At 39.8% G+C, this 26140-nt stretch overlaps 1 protein-coding gene across 3 annotated transcripts in view; it reads left to right on the forward strand.

Moving 5' to 3' along the window:
• Nucleotides 1-26140, forward strand: part of FHIT (fragile histidine triad diadenosine triphosphatase) — a 1452058-nt gene that overhangs the window by 650563 nt on the left and 775355 nt on the right. For all 3 annotated transcript variants that reach the window (XM_088027739.1, XM_088027740.1, XM_088027745.1), the window contains one exon: nucleotides 21643-21762. In XM_088027739.1, the coding sequence (XP_087883865.1) occupies nucleotides 21660-21762 (103 nt within the window). In that variant the 5' untranslated portion in view covers nucleotides 21643-21659. The remainder of the gene's footprint in view (nucleotides 1-21642; nucleotides 21763-26140) is intronic.

The following is a 26140-nucleotide window of genomic DNA, read 5'->3' on the forward strand; positions in this document are numbered from 1 at the left end:
CCCTTGCCTTTGGCGATGTTTCTAGGAAGAAGTTGCTGTGGCTGAGGTCGAAGAGGTTGCTGCCTGTGTTCTCCTTTAGGATTTTGATGGACTCCTCTCTTACATTTAGGTATTCACAATGGAATATTATGAGACCATCAGAAGGAATGAGATCTTGCCATTTGCAATGACGTGGATGGAACTGGAGGGTATTTTGCTGAGTGAAATAAGTCAGAGAAAGACATGTATCATATGACCTCACTGATATGAGGAATTCTTAATCTCAGGAAATAAACTGAGGGTTGCTGGAGTGGTGGGGGGGTGGGAGGGATGGGGTGGCTGGGTGACAGACATTGGGGAGGGTATGTGCTATGGTGAGTGCTGTGAATTGTGCAAGACTGTTGAATCACAGGTTTGTACCTCTGAAACAAATAATGCAATATATGTTAAAAAAAAATAGGAGGGGAAGAATGAAGGGGAGTAAATTGGAGGGGGAGACGAACCATGAGAGACGATGGACTCTGAAAAACAAACTGAGGGTTCTAGAGGGGAGGGGGGTGGGGGATGGGTTAGCCTGGTGATGGGTATTAAAGAGGGCATGTTCTGTGTGGAGCACTGGGTGTTATGCACAAACAATGAATCATGGAACACTGCAACAAAAACTAATGATGTATGGTGATTAACATAATAAAAAAACTTAAAATTGAGAGCGTGCAAGTGAGAGAGCACAAGCAGGAGCACTGAGAGAGGGAGAAGCAGATTCCAGGACCCTGGGATCATGACCTGAGCCAAAGACAGAGGCTGAACTGACTGAGCCACCCATGTGCCCCTGGCAGTTGTTACTTTACCTATAGATAGGATCATCTCCATACTTTCCCAGCCTTTTCCTTTTTTGAAAATAAACTAATTTTCAGACTCTTAGGGCAATAAAAAGTGGGGAGTGTTTGGTATCAAGAATGGTCCTGAGTAGTTGACAACAGGTCTTTTCTTGAGAGGGGTAGAGTCTATTCTATTATCAAGAGGCTGCCAAAGTCTGTATCATTTGATAGGAAGGCATCGTCCACCTACCCCTCTGAGCATAGGTACCAACCTTGGTGAGAGGAAATGAACCCTTTCTCCTATCTCCAACTCTCGTTTTTATTTGATACCAGAGCCACAAAGTTCAGTCCCTGGGTTGCCTTTTCAAGGCACAGTGGATAGTGGCCTGAACTTCTCCCCCCCCATCTGTGTGAGAATTGAGTTACTCACCTGTCCTCGGCCCAAATGGCTACTGCAGATCTACTCATTTCAACATCCTTGATAGAGGTGTTTTTCCCCCCCCCATTTCATCATCATCTGAAGTTAGGAAAAATGGCTCAGACAGTCTTTGGCTCTATTCTGTCAGCTTGTGAGGATTCCATGTTTGTAACTTGGCTATCACTGGTTTAAACAGAAGAGAGACAGAAAGAATGAACTAAAATTTGCTGTGTGTGTGTCTTGTGGTCCAGGTGCTTTGGAAGAACAGCTGTATTCCAATCTTGGTCTTGGATATTGGCTTTGTTCTTTGCTTCCCAAATGGGATTGGTTTTTACATTGGTCTTGCCTGGGCATCTATCTGATTGGTAATTTGATGTCCAATTCCTACACATATGTCAGTGTTGTAGGGCATTCTACTGTATTGGTTTGGTTTAAAATAGTAATAGGCTCTTTCAGAATACATTAAACAACTGTTAGCCCCTAGAGATAGAGATATTGAAGAGTGTATTAAATGAATCCATTATTCAAATGATGTTTATTGGGTATCGACCATTTGTCAGGCACTATGCTATAGCTGCTATGTATATGGGAATGTTTAATGAAAATCTTAGGAAGGAAATTTTCTTTCTAGTCTCTGGCTCTTTCCTTCCTTCCATCCCTCTCTTACACACACACACACACACACACACACACACACACATTTTTTTAAGATCTTATCTATTCATTTTAGAGAAAGAGGAGAGAGCACAAGCAGGGGGAGCGGGAGAGGGAGAAACAGGCTCTCCATTGAGCAGGGAGCCCGATGTGGGCCTTTATCCCAGGACCCCGAGATCATGACCTTAGCCGAAGGCAGACGCTCCACTGACTGAACCGCCCATGCACTGCCCCTCCCCCAAACACTTTCTATTAGGAAAAGTAGCACTGCCCTCCCTGGTGACAGCTGGCCTGTATGTACTGGGCTGTGGCCTACATGCTATTGGGGGGGGTACTTTTGTCATTTAAAGGTAGAAAAGGTGTTAAACTCTGCCACCTTTTGCTTGGACTTGCCCATAGCTCCGAATGGTGCATTCATTAGCCTCTGTAGAAGACCTTCCCAGTTACCATTTTCAACCTTGGACTGAGGGAGGAAGTCCCATCCGACCAGCACTGTGTACCTAGGGCCCTGGGGTGAGGTGGTGGCAGAACCCATTTGGCTTCTCTCCTGAACCTGTTAAGGTTTGCCCATAGGATTCAGAGACTGATGGGAAATGCCCAGTCCTCCGTAAAACTGTTCTCCCCCCTCCCCCACATGGTTTCTCAGTCGGCTCAGGGAGGGGGTTGATAGATGACCCTGTTCTCAGATTGCATTCTCTGCCCTCAAGGAGATCATGATCTAGTACGTGAGATGGGGAAGTGAATGCACAGCCACAGCGGGGGTTTGAGGGGTGTTCTACTTGGAGTGTATCACCAATACCATAACTAGGACAGAGTGGTAGGCCAGGCCCTTCCACGTGTGCTACTCTAATTGGCAAAGACCCCCTTCAACAGATTACGTCATCCATAGCCATGGTAGTGAAAGGAAATGGCCCCAAATGGAAGCTATAATTGTCTGTGTACTGCCTAGTGTGTGCACTTACAGATTGTGCAGTTTGCCCCTCACAGTATCCCATGGTGCATTTCAATTTTGGTATTAACTGTGATCTGAAATCTTGCAGGGGGGGGCCTCATCTTGAAACCTCTTCACTTCTCCAAACATAGGGCTCTAGCCTGTCTTCAGCAACCTAGTGTGCCCAGAAAAGCAGAGAGAAGACCCCCGTGCCATGATGCGCACAGGTGGTTTCCATGGCCACCAACACAGGACGACTCTAACGTCTTCACAGTAGGCTTAAACAGTTGAAGGAGAATTCGAAAAAACAAGCAGATTTGTTTAACAGTGTTTGTAGGAAAGCTTAGTAAAGAAACAGCAGAAGTGCCCATAGGCGGACTGTGCTTTCTCTCATCTTCTGGAGCTGGGAGGTGAAACAGCCACCCAGAGGTAGGTATGTTCTCCAGCCTCTCAGCTGGTTGGTGGAGGAAGTGAGATTGATACTAACAAGCACTTAGCAAGAGACTCTTGTGGGGCAGTTTTTGAAGATCCGAATATTATACTGTGCATTGTCTTCTAAAGCCCAAAAAAGTGCACCAGCAATTTGAGTGGAAACATCAACAAAGAAATAACAGGATAGGACCTTATTAAATGAAAAACTGCCCCAAAAATGCATTTGACAGAATGGAAGGCAAGAGGAGAAATCCCAGCCACAGCCATCTGAGAAAATGTCATCTGAGAAGTTAGTGGTAACAGAGTGCTCCGTGGTAAATGTGCACTTCACTCCTTCTCAGTGACAGTGACACATTTTTTGTAATCCTTGCTAAATGCACACTCCAAATGGGTTAATGTTTTCTTGCTTTGTGCTGAATTTCATGGAAATAAGTGCCCCTTCGGGAAATTTTAATTGTCTCTTTTTTTCTCATTAATTTGCTATACAGTTGAAAATTAATACTACTGTGGATTTACAGAATTTGCTAATTAGTAAGAAGCTTGGCATTTACTAATGTAAAACTATGAATAAACCTACTAATTTAAAAATTATGTCACCGTCAGAATGTTCCCATGGAAGCTGGAAGCCCAGAGAAAAATGTGGTCTTTAGATATTTATTAACAAGGTGATTAGAGGATTACCATAGGACATGTTATTTCAGTGCTAGAAGTTTATCATGCTCCTAATTCAAAGAGTTGAGATTCTGGGAGTTACACGTATTACCGTATCCTTCGCCTGAAATGGATAGAACTATCTCAGTGCCACCATGAAAGCTTTCTCTGGGTCACCAGTCTAAAGAAACAAAACAAAAAATAGGTTACACGTGTCATGCAGCAACTCATTGATTGGTAATGACGATCTCGAAAGTTCTGTGAAGAAAATCGTGTCCGAGGATGTCGTAGTTGACTAGTGGTGTCTGTCATTGATCCTGGAGGAGGAAGGAAGGCACAGTTCCAGGCATGGGCCCTTCCCGATAGAAACAAAACCAGGCAGTGAGCTGACCAAGCACCTTTTATGCTTTTCATGGAGGAGTTCTTGGGAATCTGTGGTTAGTGGGGACAGCGTTCTTCCTAGATACAGGGACAGGAGGAATAAATATTGGCGCTCTAGAACTCGAAGGAGCATGCCGAATGCAACTCTGAATCATGAAAAGGCGTCAAGCGTCCATCTGTCTCAGGGAAGCAGGGCGGAGAGATCTGAGCAGGCGGGGTGGTTCAGAGGGTCTAGGGTACACACTTCTGCCTTGTCAGCAGCGATTCTGTGTGGGGTTTCTGCATCCAAACAAAATCATTTGAAACGGGGATAAAAAATTTTTCAAGAGAAAATAAACCCATTTGCTGCTTTTTTTTTTTTTTTTTTTTTGAAAAACAATGACCCTTTCTCACTTAGGTCATTAAATGAAGGTTCAAATGTATAAGTTTCTTTTTTTTTTTTTTTAAGATTTTATTTATCTGACAGAGACAGAGAGGGAACACAAGCAGGGGGAGTGGAGGATGGAGAAGCAGGCTTCCTGGCGAGCAGGGAGCCCGATGCGGGGCTCGATCCCAGGACCCCGGGATCATGACCTGAGCCGAAGGCAGATGCCTAACGACTGAGCCACCCAGGAGCCCCTATAGGTTTCTAATAGCTGGCATCTGGAATGTTATTTTAAAAGCAAGAGGCTTTAAGATGATGAAACTAAAGGTGCCACTCTGGGAGAACACTCATCATGATTTTCCTAGGACTCCAAATCCGTTCAACAATACAGATGCACTTAATTAGTGATTGCTTGTCAGCCTTTTAATTATTGTGTTTTGCAGCCGACTTGGCAATGAAAGTTGCCATAAATTGCCCTTAGCAACAGCACACACTCGAGGTAGAGTTGCCTCAGACTCTGCATGCTGTCAGGTCCCAGGTGAAGTGAGTGAGCACTTGAGACAGCCACGTGGAGAGGCAAAGGGCTTGATGATAAGGCCCTTGGCCTGTCTGTCAGGCCTTTAGATCCCAGGCATGGCCACCCTGTGGGCTCTGAGTAATCCCTTTCCACCTGTGGAAAACCAGATTGACCCTGTAGGCAGCCACACGGGTGCACTTGAAAATTAATTCCTTTCCTGACTTGTCTCTTTCTGTGTTCTTGCTGTCCCCTGCTCTTCTCACCCGCCTGGATGCAGACATCTGCCATGATCATTTACATTGAAAGTTTGGCAAGTGACACGATGTGGGCAGAAGATCTTTCTTAGTGTTGCTGGAGCTAGAGAGGAGTCCAGTGCCCTGGGTAGAGATCTGAGCACCACCTTTTATGTGCCGAGTAGACTTGGTCTAGTGACTTACACTCTCAGTGCTTTCTCTATAAAATCCCAAGGATGAAAAGCTGTCGCCAGGGTATCGAGAGGATTAAGTGAGATCCTTGCATAAAGTGTTTAGCATTAGGCCTAGTTTACAGCAAGAGCTGCAGGGCTCTCCACGTTTAGTATGACTCACAAATGCCCATGTTAAATAAGTTACTGCATAGGTTTTCCATATCTACATGATGGATATTAGTGAGAGGTGTTCTTGCTGGCATCATAAATACTGACCCCCAAGTACTTTCAGAAATGTCTTAGCTTTTGAAAGCTGTGAAAACATTCTTACCTCTGTGCACAGTCCTTCCTAGATAGTGTTCATCATGGTGTTCACTGGGGAAAGGAGGAAGCAGCTACTCAGGATACAGGTTTGACACCTGGGTGAGGCCACGGCTCCTAACCTCTCATTCTGGTCTCCATCCCCTTTGCGGGGGGGGGGGTCTCCATTCCCCAAAAGCCATCCCACACTCTAATCTTGCCCTGCTTTTTTTCTGAGCATTACTTGGCAACTTTTACTGAGAGGAGCTTTGGGCTCTTAGCTAACAGGTACTTGATCAAGTCATTTGACTTCTATGGGTTTTGTTTTCTCAATATCTACTGTACAGGCTGTTGGGGTTCAAATGAGCTAATGTAGGTCAAGTACCTAACATAGGCTCTGGCACACAGGGGTATTCAGTCAATTCTCATTTGCTGTCGTTGGTGCAAGGTTCTAGCTGCTGTAAATGGATATTAAGTCCAGAAAGAGATGAATTTTAGGTCAGTCCTCTCTTCCCTTATTAACTACAAAGACATCCTTGTCATAGTTTAAGGGCGGACCAGCTCCTTCTTCATCCTTTATCTTTCTGTCTCCTATGGATCAGGACCCGTCTTTCTTAGGTACCCAGAAAACTGTATAGATGCCACTTAATATTTACCCAGCACCTTTTGTGTTTGAGGCAACATGCTGGACACTGTGGGAGACCTCAAGGAAGGTTTGTATACAGACAGATCACCTAGATGATAAGAGCCGCCTCCTCTTGAGGTCAGGAAGAGATCAAAAGGAACAGTAAGAAAATGACCAATTAGTCTTCTCTTTGAGCACTCTCAGCTCCAGTAAGTCCTTAAACAAGTGAAGAGAGGAGAACAAGGAAGAATGAAACTGTACAATGTTATTATAAGGGAGGTAATAGCCAGTATGTAAATGAGCACGACCACACAGGGAGGCTGTGTGAGTCAGACAACCAAAGTGAATGCATAATAGGCACCCTGCAAACTCCAGCTCTCCCGAAGAAGCTTGCCTGTGGACAGAAACGTCCCACCTGGCCTGAACAATGGAGCCCCATGATGGGATTCAGGTGTGGGTCTCGGAGTGCCTGCTCGTTAGTGTTCGATGATGCTCCCCAGTAGGCAGCCGGAGCCTCATTACTGTTCATAAGAGTAAGCTAATAGAGTTCTGGATTTCCAAATGGTGACAAATAGAATGAAGAGGTAATGAGATGGGTAGGAATGGAGATCCCCTGATGAGTGCCCATCATGGTGAGAGGATGAGAAAACACCATTGTCACTCTAAGAGATACTGAGAACTACCTATTTGGCTCTGGCACAGGGAAGTGAGGAGGCATTTTTCAGGCGATGAAATTGAAACTACCCTGGATGGAGCCTTCTGTAATGCTGTACTGCACAGGCCAACATGGGGGTTGGGGGGGAGAGGAGGGTTGGACCGGGACGGTCTTCAAATCCATGTTTTAGTTCCTATTTTATGATGGCAAAACATACAGAAGTGGGGACTGGGCGGGAGTTCTCTTTCAAGACCCCATGAGTGAGAACCTGTCATGGTTGCTGCTGCCTCAGTAAGGGCACCATGTAAGGTGCCCTTGACCATGGGCGATCTAAAAGTTATAGGTTGGCTTCTTGTGACTTCACTTGACCCACGTCTGAGGACCTCTGGGAGAAGCCAGTGGATGAGTAGTCTGGAATGGCCTTGGGTTCAAGGCCTTGAATTTAGATCTTAATGTCAGGTGAAGTTTCCATATGCTATTGAACAAGATTGAGGGAAGAACTTCAGACATTTCTGAACTCGCAGCTTTCCCAGATCCTACCACCTGGTGGACTGTTATATCATAGATCTTTTCAGTCACGTAATTATCTTCTGAATAGCACAACTAGGAATTGCTGAATATGGTAGAACACTTGGAAGTACATCCATCGGTAGCTATGCACATAGCTATCCATCCATCTTTGTAGCTATAATTGACACTGTAATTAGCCTTAACATTCCATTTTAGCAAAAGCCACGAGTGGCATGGCTCCACCACAAAAATCCACACACTTTGTATTAAAAAGTGGTGGAATCCTTTTTCTTGTGTGTCGCAATAATCATTGTCTTGTTCATTTGCTTTGGGAGCCTCAGTCTGTTCAGTGTTAGTGTTTAAAACTGAACACGATTTGGGCAATTTTGTTAGTATTTAAAAAAATTTTTTTAACATGCTAGAAACCTTAAAGTGAAAGAGCCTTGGGTGTCTCCTAACTTCTGAGAGGCCTGTGCACTGACGAAAGGATGTTGACATGGTTTCTTCTGGAAGATCACAGATGTACTATACAAACTTTTGGCATGGGTTCAGAGTTGGTGTCCCTGCACTACTATCCAGCCTGTGGAGTTGAACTCTTATGAATCTTTCATGATTCATATGAAGAGTATAGTATAAATGGAAATGCAGTAGTAAATTTGATTACTCCAGAAGGATATATGACATTAAGGTGATTTTTTTTTTTCTCTTTTTAAAGATTTTATTTATTTGAGAGAGGGCATGAGAGCACACACGAGCGGGGGGAGGGGCAGAGGCAGAGGGAGAAGCAGCCTCCCCCCTTGTGGGGCTTGATCCCAGGACCCTGGGATCCTGACCTGGGCCGAAGGGTGGCTCAGTCAGTTAAGCATCTGCCAAGTGCCCCAGATTTTTTTTTTTTCCCCAGCAGGAGCATCTCTTAAGTATTAAAAAAAAAAAAAAAAATTGTTTGACTATAGTTGATGCCCAGTGTTACATTTGTTTCAGGTTTACAACATAATGATTCTATAGTTTGTGTTATGCTGTGCTCACCACAAGTGTAACTACCATCTGTCATAAAAGAATATTGTTTTAATATCCTAAACCTGTAAGTTCCCCTCTGCTATTGCAGTCGATATAAAGATACAGTTTGGGCTATTTTTACTGCTAGGATGACTCTCAGCCTCCGTCAGACCAAGCAGTCATGCCATACTTTGTCCTTCAGTTTAGAAATCTGCTTCCTTTTATCTAAGCTGTTGTCTTTCCCTCTTGAGCTGGTTATCTACAAACACAGGCTGTTGATTTTCTAAATGACTCTAGGCCTCAATACTGGTGTTACAGACCTTCACCACCTGTGTTTGGTTTGGCAGGAAACATTTTTTAAGTGACATAAATAATTTTGAATTTTATACATTTTTGCACATATGGTACTGTGTTTAATACTCAAGGTCAGGTTGAAGTATAAAACACAAGTCATCTATTCATTCTATTTGTCTTTCTTTACTCGATGAAAAGAACTGTAGGAGCAAATACTTTTTACAGCTGGTCTCTTTTTAAAGAACGGGTCTCCAGTGGGTCAGTGGGGAGAAGGGGGTTGGTAATTCATATTACCCGAGGATACTTGAAGATAGCTCCTTGAAGAGCTTCTCTAGTGCATGGTAATGGTAGAAAATAAAAGTATACGGAAAAGACAAAATTATTCAAACCCCTTATGTCACAGGAAAATCATTTTGAATTTCCAGATTTCTCCTATATACATGTACAACACAAATTAAAAAAAAAAGTTTTGTTTACTCATTGTACTCTGAAAATGACTATATTATAAATATAAGGTTATATATAATTTATATAAGGTTATATAATGTAATTATATAAGGTTCTATATAATCATAAATACAGGGTTATATAATTACATAAATACAAGGTTACATATATATCATAAATATAAGATTATATCTTATTTGTGTTTTATTCTCTCCCTGGATGAATCAGCTACAGAGCAGATGTCATTATTAAGTGGGCGGATGGGGGGTCCTGGCGAGAATATAACTGGTCCAGAGAGTTCCGGGGCCGGTAGTACAGGGTGTAAGTGTAAATTCGTGTCAGGATGTTGGCAATGAACAGGCAGGAGTAGAGGGTTCTTGGGCCTCCCTACACATTAGGATTACCATGAGAACTCTTCAAAACAAAGCAACCCAAAGGATGCCCAGGTGTAACCCAGGCCAATTAAAATATGTGGGAGTGAGCTGTTGGTGAGGATGTTGAGAAACTGGAATCTTTATTCATTGATGGTGGTAATGTAAAATGGTGGAGTCGCTAAGGATAACCGTTTGGCAGTTCCCTGAATGTTCTGTACAGAGTTTCCATATGACCCAGCAGTTCCACTCCTAGGTATACACCCAAAGAGAACTGAAAGCCTAGGCTAACACAAAAGCTTGCACCTGAATCTTCATAGCAGCACTATTCATATTAACCCCAAAGTAGAAATACCTCAAATGTCCATCAATTTATAAATGATTAAAAAATGCAGTCTAGGCATACAATGGGATGGGATTCAGCGTTTAAAGGCAATGGAGTGCTGACACCCTATTACAACATTGATGAACATTGAAACATGATGCCAAGTGAAAGAAGCCAGACACAAAAGGCTACATGTATAATTCCATTTCTATGATATGTCCAGAATGGGCAGATATATTGAGACAAAGTAGATGAATGGTTGCCACGGGCTGTGTAGAGGGGAAAGGGGAAGCCATTGCTAAAGGATGTGGTGTTTCTTTTTGGAGTGAAGAAAATATTTTGGTGATAATTACACAACTCTGATGATACTAAAAACCACTGACTTGTACATTTAAATGAATGAATTTTATGGTATGTAAATTGTAGCTCAATTTAAAAAATACTTAGGGCATGGGGGGCATTAAAAAAAAAAAAAAAACCCTGAGATGATTTTAACATATAATAGCGAAGATCTGCTTTAAAAAATGAAATTAGAGGGGCGCCTGGGTGGCTCAGGTGGTCAAACCTCTGCCTTCGGCTCAGGTTGTGATCCCGGGGTCCTGGGATTAGAGACCCGTGACGGGTTCCCTGCTCAGCGGAGAACTTGCTTCTCCCTTTCCCTCTGCTGCTGCCCGTGCTTGTGCACTCTGTGTCAAACAAATCTTTTTAAAAAAGTGAAATTTGAAAATTGAGCACTCTGTAGCTTAAATCTTTTTCATCACAGACTTCTCTTTATTCATTGAATGAAATCCCAAACGAGGCCTTGCATGATCTGGTCCCTAGCTATCTTTCAACTTACCTCCTTACCTTTCTGTTTTGCCTCCTGTTAGGCTCTGCTGTCTCTCCCACCTTCTTTCCTTCTATTCCTTTAAGACCAGGGGTCATTCTTACCTTGGCACCTGTTTCCATGGAAAGCTGTGTCCCCGGATCCTCACCTATAGCGGGCTCCTCATTCAAGTCCCAGATCAAATGTTCAGTTCCCTTTCCATCACCACTAAATCCATTCCTTCAATCCCCTCCAAGTCACTCTGTCCTTTGGGACCCGAATTATTTCCTTTTAATCAAAATCAGAAACATGTCAGCTTGCTGATCCATTTGTGGTCTCTACCGCTTACTGAACCTCCTTACCCTATCCCTAAAATGCCCCATGAGAATGGGAGCCTGGTCTGGCATGTTCACGGGAGATACCATGATAACGAAGGTGGTTTTCCCAGGGCGAGGCTTATCCATTGCACCGCTAGAATAATATTTAGAAAGTGGCGAATATATAATAAGTACTTGCTGGCTGAGTAAGTGATTGGGTTTAATGAGGAACCAATTCAAGGAAAGTCTTGTTAAGTGTAGGCAATCTCTGAACACCTTTGTAGGAGAAGGGGAAGGAACCAGGGGAGTGAGATCAGAGTTGGTTAACAAGCAAAAATTGCAACACATGAATGTGACGGGAGGAGGAGAGGTTGCTGATGAAGTGAGATCTTGAAGAAGCAGTTGGCATTTTGAAATGCCTGTGTGTTTTGCTTATAAATAGCTGAGCTTCAGTTTTTGTTTTTTGGGTTTTTTTTTTTTTTTGACTTGTTAACAAATGAAAATTCTTCTTTAGTGACACCATAGGTTGATAACTTAATCTACTTCACTAAAAATTGTTTTTTCTTGGTATAAAAATGTTACAGATACACTTTTATTTGCTTGAAATTCGAGACCCTTCAAACTGTCTTCTTTCTCTTTGTTCTTGTCACCTTCTTGTGGGATGTTGTTATGCTGGCTCCTGTGGAATTTTGACATATGCCTGTAAGTTTAGAATGTTTTATAAGTCACCTAAACCTAAATCACGTCTCCAGCTATCCATTTATGTATCTTGATTGTTGTCCTAGTCTGCAATAAAACATGTTTGGGAGCCTGGCCTGCTGAAAATATGCTGTTCCTCAGTGAGATGACAGGTCTTTTCTGGTAGGGTTGCTCTTAGAAAAGCTGTTGGCTAACGAATCCTATCTCATTTACATTTTTGATGAACCTTTACGAGTCCTCAATTTTTAAATGAAGTTAATTGGAATTGAAGCATGTTTACCAGTTGGGAAAGGAGCTGGAGTTATTTGCAATGTGGTATCTTCTGATGACACTCAGACAGTTGGTCATGCCTTCTAGGATTGGTCTACATTCCTGCCATTGGCTGAGTGGACATAAAAACAGCATATGACTTTCAAAGTAAATCTTACCATGCCCTACCATAATGGAATAACACATTTATTTTTCAAGGTAAAAGATAACATTTTCATTCTTTTAACCAAAAGACCATATTTCTTTTCTGATGTGTCTGGATTCTTGGGTGCCTAGGAGGCGTCCATTTCCATGGCAGATTATTTGAGCTAGAATGGTCATTTCCCCCGACATTATATTCCTAAGGATGAACAAATTTTTACTAGAGGTTTGGAGAATCGAAGAATACCCAATGCTGACAAAGTTATGGGGAAATAGGCCTTTTGCTCATATTACTTTTGAATGTAAATTTTTATCAGTCTTTTGTGAGATATTTAGCAGTACATATCAATAGCTTCAAAGGTTCAGTATCCTTTGAACGGTGATTCTTAAATCTAGGTATTGAGCTCAAAGAGATACACACATGTTGTATGAGACACATTCCTCATAGTGTTGTCAGGAGGATTAAGTAAGTTTTTATATAGAAATCACTTGGAATGGAAATACTGAGTATGGTATTACCTATTTCTATTTTATCAGGTGCTTTTTTTTTTTTTTTTTTTTCCCAAGTAGGCTCTGGACCCAGCGTGGAGCCCAATGTGGGGCTTGAACTCACAACCCTGAGATTAAGACCTGAGCTGAGGATCAAGAGTCAGTCGGTTAACCAGCTGAGCCACCCAGGTGTCCCTTAGGTGCTACTTTTAAACTGACACTGCTCTCCCCCTAGTGAGGAGAGGATAGCAGTCACCTAGTGGTAGTGCAGTACCAAATAGAATGTTTTACTTGTTTTTTAATTTAATAATTCTGTACTATTTATATGAAAGCACTTTTCTAAGAAACTTGGCAATATTATGTATTAGCTGGCAGTTAACAATTGAATAAAAGTTGGCATTACTTTTTTTTTAATTAAAGATTTTATTGGAGAGAGAGCGAGAGAGAATGAGAGCGTGCGAGAGCAGCGATGGGGGGCACAGGGAGAAGCAGGGTCCCCGCTGAGCAGGGAGCCCAGTGCGGGGCTCTGACCTGAACTGAAGACAGACACTTAACCCAGACGCCCCTGGCATTTCTTTTGACAGCATAAAGTACCAACAATGAAATGACTAGATTTATAAAATACTTATTAAATGCTTTACATGTGTCCTGGAGAGGAAGGTACTGTTGTTCTCCCCATTTCACAGACTGACCCTTGAGCTGTGTTCTTAACATTGTTATCACAGAGGTTCTGCTGGAGTCAGGCCAGGAAGGAGCTTAAGAATCTATTGTTTTAGAAAAGCTCCCACGGTGATTTTAATTGGAACTAGTGCTCTAGGGAAGTGCTTCCCAAACTTTAATGTGCATACAGCACAACTTGAAATCTTGTTTAAATACGGGACGATGCCGATGGTTTGGCAGGGGGGAGCCTGGGCACCTGCATTTCTGACATCTCTCAGGGGATGCAGATCTTGTTGGTCCGCAGACCACATTTTGAGTAATCAGCCTATTACCTTGCTTGGGGAAATATGAAGACTTAAATTTATCCCAAAGAAATCATTCTCTTTAGGGAAAAGAGAGTAATGAAATGGGTTCCTGGTGGTCTGTTGAGTAAGATTTTGTATCCTCACGGGCATGATCTGGTAGGTGCCTTTGCTAAAGTCCTGAGCTTTTCAAACTTGGGTTGTTGGGTTTTGAAGGGTCCTCCCATTCTCAAAAAGTTTAAATTTTGTCTTCTCCATTTGACAAAATAATACGAATGTGATAGACATAGGCATGTATTCTGGATCACCAGCTCACTGTCCTACAAGACTACTGCCCTATAGTTTTGGCACCAAACGATTCCTGAATGTGACAGTTATCTTTACTTGAGAGATTCTGAAAGTGGGGTCTCTCAGGTCCTAGATTCCCAAATTTGAGAAATCCTTATGGAGAGTTTTTATCCTCCCCAAATAGTATCCTCTAAAGGAGACCCTCTGAGGTTCACAGTGAATTTGAGTTAGCCACTTGGCCTGTCAAGTTATTCAGTATCTCTAAAATGAGGGGAATGTATCTATTCGATCTTGGAGGGCCTTTTCTGTTCGAATTCTACAGTTGATTTTTTGCTTTTCGGGGACAAGTTTAGAAGCATATGGCGGTTATTTTAGTTGGACATTAACATCACATTTTGAAAGCAAACCAGGAGGAGAACCTGACCTACCCTGAAGTGAGCTATTGTCATCTCCTGTTGTTAATGGTTGGGAAATTTATCATTTTAGAGCATTTGCTTTTGTGCCCATTGAAACTTATTTCACCGTGAATTAGGTTGCCTATCTAGCCCTATCAGAAAATGACTGCTCAAATCCACTGAGTCACAAAATTAAATGTGAGTAGTCAATAGAGATCTTTCATTACTTCCTTTCTCTCTACTAAATTTTGAAGACAAAGTTCTAAAAATAACATGATGCTACCAGCTGCTGTGAGTTCTAGGAGATAGAGAGGCAGAGACAGGTTATAGTGGATAGAGAGGTAAAGGGACTGTAGGGTACAGATAACTTCAGCAGCTGAAAAGGTGGGAAATAGAGACTGATTTAATACCTTGAAGGCATGTAGTTTTTGTTCAAGATAACAGATGTTATTATTAAGGAATATAAATTAAAGAAGTAGCTAAAAGCATAAGACTTTAGGTGTTCATTAATATGCTATTGTTTATAAACAGACACATGCAGGACTCAGTCACTGTTTCTGGAGTCAGCCTTCTATTTTGGTCTCAGCTGAGGCTGCTAATAAGTCTAAGGAGACCTAAAGCTTAGACTGAAGTCCCTAACCCAGTGCTTGGTTTTCTGGATGCCAGAAGCCAACTCTGTATTTATTAAGTAACAGAGATCCCAGGAGGTGATTTTCCTCTGGGAATTCAACAGAAGATTGGTACATCCAGCCTTCTTGTTGGGTTTAAAAAAAAAAAAAAATCAACAATTTTACTTCAGCTTAAAATGAAATTGCTTTCGGTCATCTTCACGTGAGAGGAAAGTATTTAATATTTATCTCAGTCTTGCAGATAGTTTGAGATCCTGGAGATGCAAGAATCTTCCCATCACACGATATTGGCTCTTACTCTTTGCTCCACTTCTGTTCCTTTTATAGTTGCTGAGTGTTTTTCTTCTCCATTGAAATTAAAACTTGAGGAAGCATGTCTGCTAGCAGCACAAATGGGCAGAATTTTACCGTGACTAAAGAGGCTAATTGGATTTGGGCAAAGAGATAGAAAAATAATACTATTTTTTTGGTACTGTTTCATGTGCCGTAGTGAGATGAGCTTTACGTATACCATCATCCACTGTTTTCAGACAGGATCTCTGAGGGTACAAATAAAAACTCAGCATATCAGTAACTACATGAAATTACAATGCTGTATTATTTCAGTGCATCAGAAGGTAGACCTGGGGGGGGGGGAGATACCTGAAAGATATCTAAGGTGGTAAGATTATGCCAAGGGACTGAGAGATGGATCTGCTTCTATGATGGGGAAGTTGAGCACTAGTTTAGATTGTAATAAGAATAATCTCTATTGAGAGGAAATAGATGGCAGAACTTTCAGACCCACAGGAAGAAATTTGATCTGAATCAGTGGAAGGTAGGAAGGAGAAAAAAGTGAAACAAAGAGAAAATGGAAACAAAGGTGAAATAGGATGTTCCAAATAAGCTTAAAGAAGAATTGGCATAAATGTCTGAGGGTTAAACTAATCAAGACAGATTGTCCCACGGATGGAAAACAAAATGCTATATTATTTATAAAATACATTTAAGAGGACACAGTCTAATGATAAGGGGATGAAGAAGTGATGCTTGTCAAATACAAAGAGAAAAAGGAACAGTAGTTCAGGGGAGTAAAATGAATAGGAGCATATGCACATGCCATAGTACAGAAGGCAGGAATTGATGCTCTTTGACACAGATTCAGCAATCATAGAAATCCAGCACCATCTTTTCAGAAGTGGATGAAATAATAAGCCAGAGTGAGCAAAGGACAGAGTTGGGTAACAGCCAATGAGTTTGGTTTACCATGTGTATAGAACTTCTCAACAAATGCAGAATATATTGTCTTAGTGCTTTAAACTACAGCACTTTAAAATCAGTCATCGTTAAGAAAAAGATAGCAGAAATATCCTGTATGTTTGGAAATGAAAAGACCTACTACAAAATAACCCTCAGGTGAAATGGGAAATGATAAGAATAGCAAAGTTTTACACTGAGTAGTAATAAAAGCACAAAGGTCAACGTTTGAGAGAGCTAGTAATGGAGTACTTTGAAGGCAATGTATAGCTTTTTGTTACCTAGGAGGAAAATAGAAAGTCTGAAACCCCATAAGGTCAATGTTTGGCTCAGGTAATTAGAAAAAAAACTGTGACATGGTAAATCTGAAGAAACAAGGAAGGAAGGAAAAAGGGGAAAGAATTTTATTGCAGAAAATAAGCAATAACCTAGAGATAATAAAAGCAAAGAACTACAAAAGTTCTTTGAAGCTTAATAGGCTAGGTATAATTCCAGGAAAACTGATAAAATATACATTATGAATAAAAACAAAATAGGTAAAAGAAATAATTATGGATTACATTATTCTGTTAAAAAAAAGAATGAGTTTTTTACCAATAAAGACCAATTTAGGTGAAAAAAATGATTTAGGATAAATTTAGGCTAAAAAATTGATGCAAGGGGAAAAATGTAATCAGTAACCATTAAATAAATTGTAATGCTTCTCAAAACAATCCTATGATATAAAAATAGGCCTAGTAGTTTGACAAGTAGTTCTATTTAAATCTCAAGGAACAGAAAATCCTTGTTTATCAAACTTCTTATAGAACAAAGAAAAGCCAACATATAAGTTTGATTTGTTTTAAAACAAAACTAGGTAAAAAATATTGGCTAACTTCATTTATGACATGAAAAACACTAAATTCAAATCTAGCCATATGTTAAAAATAATTGTGACTAAGTTTAATTTTTCATAAGCGTGAAAGGATGTTTCAGCATTTAAAGTGTTACCATAATTTATCACATTAATGGCAAAGAACAAGAGGTTGTGTGATCAATGACAAAAACCATTTAATAAATCTAAGTTCTTTTTCTTTTTTTTAAATGGAATCAACCCTTAGACTTAAAATAGAGATTTTTTTTTGTTTTTAGGTTTGATAAAGCCTTTAGCCAAAAACCTATGGCAGATACCGTTTTTAGTGGAACAGACAGAGGTTTAAACTCATTCCCTCATTCCTTTTAAGGTTGGGAGCAAGACAAGGATGCCTGTGTTAATTCTGCCTTCAGCACATTACCAGATGCCTGCCCAATGCAGCAAGACAAACCAACAAAAGTAGAAAGATTGAAGTGAGAGAGATAATTGTCATTATTTCTAAGTAAAATCATTTATATAGAAAACCAAAGAGAATCAGCAGAAACTATTAATAGCAATACAAGGGTTCAGCTAGGTTGCCAGCTTGTAAGAGCAAAATATAAAATTCAATAGCTTTCCTCTGTATTGGGAATAACCAATTATAAACTATGATGATAAGATACCATTTATAATAGTGACATAAACTAAAAGCTATCTAGGAATAAATCTAAGAATTCATAAAACATATAAAGGAAATTTAAAACCCTATTACAAGAGTTTTATTATGGTATTATAGAACATAAATGCAGCATCCATAAATGGATTGATTGAATATTGTGAAGGTGTCGGGTTTCCCCCATTAAAATTTAAAATCAGTGTAATTCTAATCAACATCTGAGGAATAAATTTTTTCAAGGGGCAGAGTTGAATCTCAAATTTATATGGGTGAATAAAGAAGAATCCTCCTTTTGCAAGGCATTCACGTTATATAATAGGAGTTGACAAACTACAGCCCAGAAGCCAAGTCCAGGCTGCTGCCTGTTCTTATGAATAAAGTTTTATTGGGACACAGCACATCCATTTATTATGTATTGTCTTTGGCTGCTTTTTTGCTGCCGTAACAGGGTTGAGTGGTTACAGCAGCCTGTGTGACCGGCTGAATCTGGCCCTTTAGAGAAAAAAATCTGGCACCTCTGCTCTTTAGCATCTAACATAGAATCAGAATATTGGAAGTACAGACTCATTCCTTTGTAAATACAGGGATTTGGTGTAATTATTCCCAGCAATTGGTGCTAGGAAAATTGTTTCACAAAAGTAAAAAACAAAACACATTTTTGTAACTCCTACTGTAAGCAAAATCCCAAGTGGGTTAAGTACCTGTTAAGAATGAAGCTATAAACCTGATAGACAAAAATTTAAGACTGTTATTTTTATAACCTTGTGGTAGAGAAGGGTTTGTTATGTAAGCCACAGAGCACAAGCCATAAAAAGAAAATTAATGAATACATCAAAATGAATGCTTTTTGTTTAATGGATCATATGATAGGAAAACTAACAGATGGTAAAAATATAATTATCATGTTTAAAAGACCAAGATCAATATTTAAATATACAAAGGACTCTGAAAAATTAGAAAATAGAAGGGAGGAAACTCCTATAAAAGAAGGCAAAATGTGAGTTGGCAATACAAGGAGAAATACATAGGTCACATTGGAGACAAAGTAAAACGAAGGGATTCCGTTTTTGCCTCTCATAGCAGTAACAGCTAGGATATCAGAGGCTCACAGGTGCTGGCAAGGATGTGAGAAAATAGAAATCTGCATCTATTACTTCTGGGAATGCGAACTGGTGCATTTATTTTAGAAAATCCAGATATTAAAAACAAATAATGGGACTCAAGCCTACACACTCAGGGAAATCTATGTAAGGTGGCCACCACGGTGGTATTTGTGGTACAAGATGGGAGACAAGCTAATTCTTCAGCACTAGAGGGACAGGTAAGGAAAATTACAGTGTAATATAGTGAGAGTGAATAAGCAGTAGAAAGGAATGAATTCATTCCTTATCTACTTAGAGCAACATGAATTGAGTCTCTAAAACAGTGTTGAGAAAAAAAGCAGAATGAGATTTAAAGCATGATACAATTTATATACAAATTTTAAGGAAAATACAAAATGCAAATAAGATGATAAACAATATGTTATGAAAAAGTGAAGCTCTGTGATGGAAAGAATGGGGCTGGGCATAGTGATGAAGGAGAAATGGTAAGAAAAATCAGATGAAGAGCCTTTCAAGGACTCCTAATAGGAGCTCGTCAACTAAGCCTGTGCTTCAGGCAATTCCGAACGATAATCCTTGAGAGCAAACACATTCTGGGCATGCTATTCCTTACAGCATTGTTAGATCCAGGTGCTCAAAAAATGTCCTAGGGATGGGTCTCTATCTTGGCTCTGCCGGCCTCCTTGTGGGCTCTGGATGTCAGGTAGACTCTACTCCGCGTAACCTCTAGTTGTTGCAGTTCATGTCCTACCAAATTGGCAATTCAGCAGGAAGAAAGTTCTTTCTCTGTACTGTCAGCAGTAATTCTCGCATGGATCTCCTTTCTTCCAGTGGCTCATTTTTTGTCCTGTTCCACTCCTGAACCAGTCACATGACAGAAGTCTAAGGATGTCTGGATTACTTTCCTGTCCCTAGAATCAGGCAGTGGGAATAGCCCCCCAAACAGAATACAGTGGGGTGTTACCCAAAGAAGAATGCGGGTGCTATGGCCAGAGATACAGAAAGTAAATGCTGGGCAGGCAAAAACAAAACAACAAAACAAAACACCAAGAGCTGCAGTGGAATTGAATCAATGCTGTTTGCAGAAGGACTGAAATGAAGTGCCATGTTTATTTTAGAAAAATGGGAAATGAGTAAAGGTTAACTCTAAATATCTGAAGCACTACCCCTTGCGTGCTCCTTGTTTCATATGGCCCTAAGGCATAAATCCATGACAAATAAATAGACTTGGTGGGAAGGACAGCTGTGTAATTGCTGGAATTGTCTTAGAAGCAATGGGTGGTGAACTTCCCACTGCTGGGTATACCCAAGCATAGCCTAGCCAGCTAGTTGGCCAGGATTCTGTAGGGAAGGACCCAAGGATTGGGAGACTAGTTGGGTTTGATCATGGTTCTGAATCATCTGGACAGCTTATTCAAACGTAGATTGCTTGGCTCTTCTCCCAGAGTTTCTGGTTTGATAGGTCCAGAGTAGGAATTTATGGAATTTACATTTCTAATTAGTTCCCAGGGGATGCTGATGTTGCTGATCCAGGAAACCTACCTTGAGAACCACTAGGTTAGATGATTCTCAATGTCCTTAATGGCCTTTCATGAGCTAGTTGTAAATGTTCTGAAAATCAGTATTTGTACCATTGAGGCAAACCTTCCATTTTATGTCTCTGTCCCTGAAATGTTAGGTTCTTGCTATGTGGGTACTTCTAGATGACCGTAGATGACCTTTGCGTGGCCCTCTGTATCTTTTGAGTCATTGAGAACATCAGAATCATTAAACAATTGTACACTTATTGTTATGCTTTATATAATAGTCAACCATTTTCTGACGACGTCCTTTTTGTAATCCAATTTCTGGTTTCCCATGGGTTGAACTATTTTCATAGTTTTGCAGCGGGGTGGTTTCTAAATTAGAAAAATGAATGGTTTCCCAAGGAGGTTGTGTCTTCGTCATTCAGAAGTAACTTTGCCCAGTATGGGCATCTGACTGTTGGAAAATTATTACCTCACACCCCAGATGCCAAGCGCCAACTATTCCTTCAACCACCCCTGCACCCCCGTGGCTTTCCCCCCAAAAGAGGAGATGGAACATTTCACACACCTTGCTGCATCTTGGCTCTGCATCAGCCAGGAGTTCTCATTCTTGAACTCTGTTTTGCCCTTTCTTTTTCTCAAAAATTTTCCCCGTTTTGAAATTTTTACTCTAATAGTTCTCTCAGAGTGCTCATGTTTTTGTAGTTGTAGGCAAGGTCAAATGGTGGTTGTATTTTTTCTAAATTGCTTTTATATAAATAGAGATAAAACCATTTGAGAAAATCACTTACGAATTAAATGGCTTATAGGCAGTGCTTAACAATTAAAAATTTCATCTTAGCAAAGATGATGAAATGAATGGGTAAAAATGAGCCGACAGGTAGCACCTAGCAGATTTGGGTTAAAGTGACATCTTGAATCACAGAAGGATTTAAGAAGACTTTTTTGTTGTCTAAGTGCAAGCTTCTGCTTCAAAACAGTCTAAAGCAAGACAAGGCTGGGTAGGCAGAGGAGAGTGTATGTTAGGAGGACTTGCCCAGAATCCATCTCAGTGGATATTAAGTGGGAGACAGCTTCAATGACATCTTTGCAACTAAAAATCTGTAGTAATGGGATTTGCTTTCTTTAAAGTTGTGTATAATCTGTGTTTCTCATCTGAATTTTATAAAAGCTCATTTCCTAAATCATTTTCTCTTTCAGGCTTCAACTGTGAGGAAATGTCATTCCGATTTGGCCAACACCTCATCAAGCCCTCTGTGGTTTTTCTCAAAACAGAACTGTCCTTTGCTCTTGTGAATAGGAAACCTGTGGTACCAGGACGTATCCTTTTTTTTTTTTTTTTTTTTTTTTTTAAAGAGAGGAAAAATAAAAACCTCTGAACTTAACAGACCAAAGGAATACAGCGTTGGCCTCCCATGTCCTTCTGCAAAGGTAAACAAGGAATCTACCTTCCTCCCCCTTTGGAGAAACCAGGTAGGATGTTGCATTTATTCCGAATCCAGTTGGTGGCACCAGTAATATGCTTGATCAATGTTGCAGAACTTCTGAAAAGAGTTGCTTAGCAACCGTGGCTTTGGAGGTGAATTTTTACTTGACCTTTTCACTCTTGTAGCCGTGTAAATAAATAGGTGTGTCTAAAGGGGCCCAATGAATATCATGAGTGCTTTGTTTTCAGTTATCAATTGTGAATAATAAGAGAAATTGGGTGGCACTTTTGTGATGTGGAAATAAGGTATTACATGAAGACTTGAGACTGGCTTGGTGTCTTTACTTCTTAGAGATCATTCAAGCAAATGCATACACAAATATACCTACAAAACAGTTGTTTTCATTTTAGAGTCTGAAATAGCATTTTTTTTTTTTTTTTCTTGGAGAGCATCGCAACTTCTAGATCATTGTTCAGTGTCCTGGTGGTAGAGTTGTTTTATTTCTCTCTGACCATTGAGTTGTAGTCTTTCCTCCTGTTGACTTCAATAGAAGATTTATTCTTTGCCATGGAGAAGCAGGAATTGGTGAAATATTCTGGAGTTATTTTTATGTTGCTGAAAGTATTCACTTGTGACTGTGTGCATATGACTTTTGTACTGACTGTCTAGAATTTTGTTTTGTTTTCCCTCTAGAATGCAACTTTTTCCACACAACAATGTGATTTTACTTTGAAATAAATGTTTCCATAATTCTGAATGTATAAATCTATAAATATGTTGAGATTTGTTCCCAGAATAAAATATATATAATTTATATAAAATATATTTATATATTTAATATTCTATATTAATGTATTAATATATTTTCATATTAATTGTATTATATTTGTATTAGTAATATATTAATATTTTATATATGATCACATATATATTATATGTAATATTGACTGATAACTGGTTTTATATATTATAAATATATAAAAATATATATTAAAAATATTATATATTTTTCCATAATATATAAATATATATATATACACACACACACCCTCATGGGAGTTTTCAAGGTGTTTGAAAACTTTAGGAATAATCTTCTTTCTTGTCCATATAACTGTTGTACATTGAAAATAATACTAATAAGAAAACATATACTGAAAGGTAATTGTGATTTTATGATAGATGCCCAAATTCCTTGAATTTAATTTTAGCTAAATAAATTTTGTAAATTTGTAAAACTAATCACAGCAGTAAACTACTAAATGATATGTGAATGACTACTTGATATTTAACTCTTCTTTTAAATGTATAAAAATAGTCTACATTATAAATATTAGAAAATATTGTCTATTGAAGTAAAAATAAAAACTAGAATGGTTCAGGAAGGTCCTCTAAAAAAGGACAATTTAAAAATTGTATACCAATTTTATATTGAGTTCTTCTAAGAGACTGTGAAGTTCTTAAAATAACAGAAGTGTTTTATTTTTTCATTTGATTTTGCTGCAATTTCTGGTTGTCTTTTTCCTCTGAGGAATTTTTTTTTTTTTTAAAGAAAATGCTTGAGAATTCCAGTGTCAGAAGAATATGGTTGAAATGCCATAGGTATCTGTTAGAGTGCTAGCTTTAGTTGACTTCTATCTTGTATCAAAGAGGGGACCTGGGATGAAAATGTGATTTTAGATGAATGCATTTTAATACCTTGGCCTGGAAAAATGTGAGGTTGCCAAGTTGTACTGCCTTTTTAATGGTTAATAATGGATTGCATTTAGCTTTATTATTTTTTTTTACTTATATATTGATACTAAGAAACTTGACTTTTCATGGTCTTTTTAACCCATTTGGCATGTGTGATACAAGATGTGGGTCATATGCATGTTTGTACTTAAGTTGTGGTGTCTGCTTCTAGGGAAATGCCTATTCTGAGCAGTGAACAGTTACTGACTGATAACTGGTTTTGTTCCAGATGGCAGTGGAATTGCCACTTTGAAAATGGGTCCTGGTCAGTTCTCATATCTTTGAGTAAATGCCAGGGATGCAGGGGATATTGTATTAAAATGAACAAACCTGAGTTTGTTTGGAAAGTAGCAAGAAGGAGCCAACCCTTTCTGGGGATAACAGAACCAAGACGTTTTTATAATCTGTATACTTCATGAGGCTATTTCGTATCTGCAGGGTTTAAAGGGGTCTCAGGGCCAATAGATAATGTATTCAGACAATCTGATAATTTTGTGATTTTTTTTTTTTAATTTCACTTTACCTTTGTGAACTCCGGTGATAACTCTGAGAAGAATCTTCATATGTTACTCATTCACCTGCAGAAAGTGATATTCTTTTGTCTTGTGATTTGGGAATTGAAACTGTGGCTAGCTCTGCCCATTAACATTTCCTAAAATAAATGGTGAGATGTCTGCAGTGGGCTTTAATCTTCCCCCAGTGTTCTCTTCTGCCTGCCCTAGATCAGCTCCCTGGTGTGGGCCTCCTAGGTCTTCTAGCTCCCTGCACCCTGCCTGCTCCTGGACTCCACTCGGGCCCACACCTCCTAGACCTCAAGGCTCCCATCTTCTCTTGCCTTCCTATTCCCTTGCAAATAAACCACTAATGAATATAATGAATCTTTTTTCCCCCTTGAAGATAAAGTCCAAAATCCTTAGCATGGTTTTAAAAGATTTTCATTATTTTGACTCAGCCTTACCCCTTTCCAACTATTTCCTAAAGAGATGTGGCATTTCCCTTCACTGTGTCTCCGCCCCTCCCCCCCCCCCCCCCCCGCTCCTCTGCCCGTCTCTGCACCGGGATTCCTTTCCATCCTTTTTCGGTTCGGCTAAGATGTTTTGATACCTGGCTTGCCCTTTCAGGAAGAACATATTCAGTCCTTTCTGTGACCCTTGGCTCCTTATTTGCATGTTGATTCATGAAGCAGTTTATTCCTGAGCTCCTATTCTGTTCCAGGCACGGTGCCAAACACTTACCCAGTCTGCCTCAAGTCAGAACTATGTGCATTCTTACTGGCTCTGTGCTGAGTCCTTAGTTCCTGGAAAGGGGTGCCGCAGGACCTGCTCTTGCACATCTTTTTCCTCAGCATCCAAAGTTCTATCTTGACTGAATTTAAAATGAAATGATAAACATAAGGATCATATAGATAATTTCAATGAAGGGGGGCAACAAGGGTGCATGGAAATCCTGCTTTTTCAGTATTCCCGAACACCAACCAAATCTCGTTCCCATTTTATTCCAGGTTTTTTAACATCCTATTCAAGCTGAATTTTTTAAACTTTCCCTTCCTGCCTTGTCAGTTGCAATCTTGTTTACATTTCTCTGTTACAAGTATACAGAGTTAAGTCTAAAAGTGGTGAATGAACTGATGGCAGATGGGGAAAGATTCTTTTTTTTTTTTTTTGTGGTGTGTTAATTTTCAGTGGACAAGTCTGCACCTTAAGGGCGATATATTGGCATCTTTATGCAAACGGGAAAATTCTATTTTGTATTTATGATGATTTCTTTTAAAAAAGAGTATTCAGGTGGCCTTTGGGGAATGTGCCATTCATGAGACTTGTAAATGTCATCTTTCAACTTGTGTGCTCTCCAACATTTTGCTCCCTCTCCCCAACCCTTTTCTTCTTATGACTTTGCTCACTGACTTTTTCATACCTTTCAGAGGAGGAAAAGAACTGTCAGATCAGGGACCAAAGATAAGCTTTTGAAGCAAGACTATTTGCTTCGTTCTCAAAAGACCCACTTCAATCCCTCCTTGTCCCCACCTAAAGCAAATACTTCTGTACGTTGCAAACAGTGTTTAAAGCTGATTGAATAGGCTTTGGCCTCTGTGGTACAACACTCTAGAAGGATATGTCAGAATGTCTTTAATCCATTAATTTCTTGTTACTGGAAAATGCTTTTCAGAGTGTCTTGGTGAGAGAACAGAAGCATTTTGGAGATTGCATCTTCAGAATTCTGCAGTGAACATTCTATTCATGTACCTCAGTGCAGTCCAGCTGTTGTTCGTGGCTTAAATACATTTGAACCAGTATGGTTAATACTTCTCCAAACCCCATTCCCTTGCATTATGCTAGGTCTACCTCCCATCTTGAGCATGAACAATGGATTTGAGCATTAGTGGAATCCATTTAGGGACTGGGGCTTTTTATTGTGAATAAAATTATTCATTTGTTATGTCCTGTTGTTTTCAGCAGACTCTGTATTGATCTTTGGATTGCTATTCAGAATGGCATGAGGAGCTCTAACATGAGGGGAACATGGCAACATTTGTGAACGGG

This window comes from Eumetopias jubatus, unplaced genomic scaffold, assembly GCF_037043125.1.
Source record: "Eumetopias jubatus isolate StellerSeaLion01/CBP00866 unplaced genomic scaffold, mEumJub1_p1.0 scaffold_1, whole genome shotgun sequence".
Taxonomy (NCBI): Eukaryota; Metazoa; Chordata; class Mammalia; order Carnivora; family Otariidae; genus Eumetopias; species Eumetopias jubatus.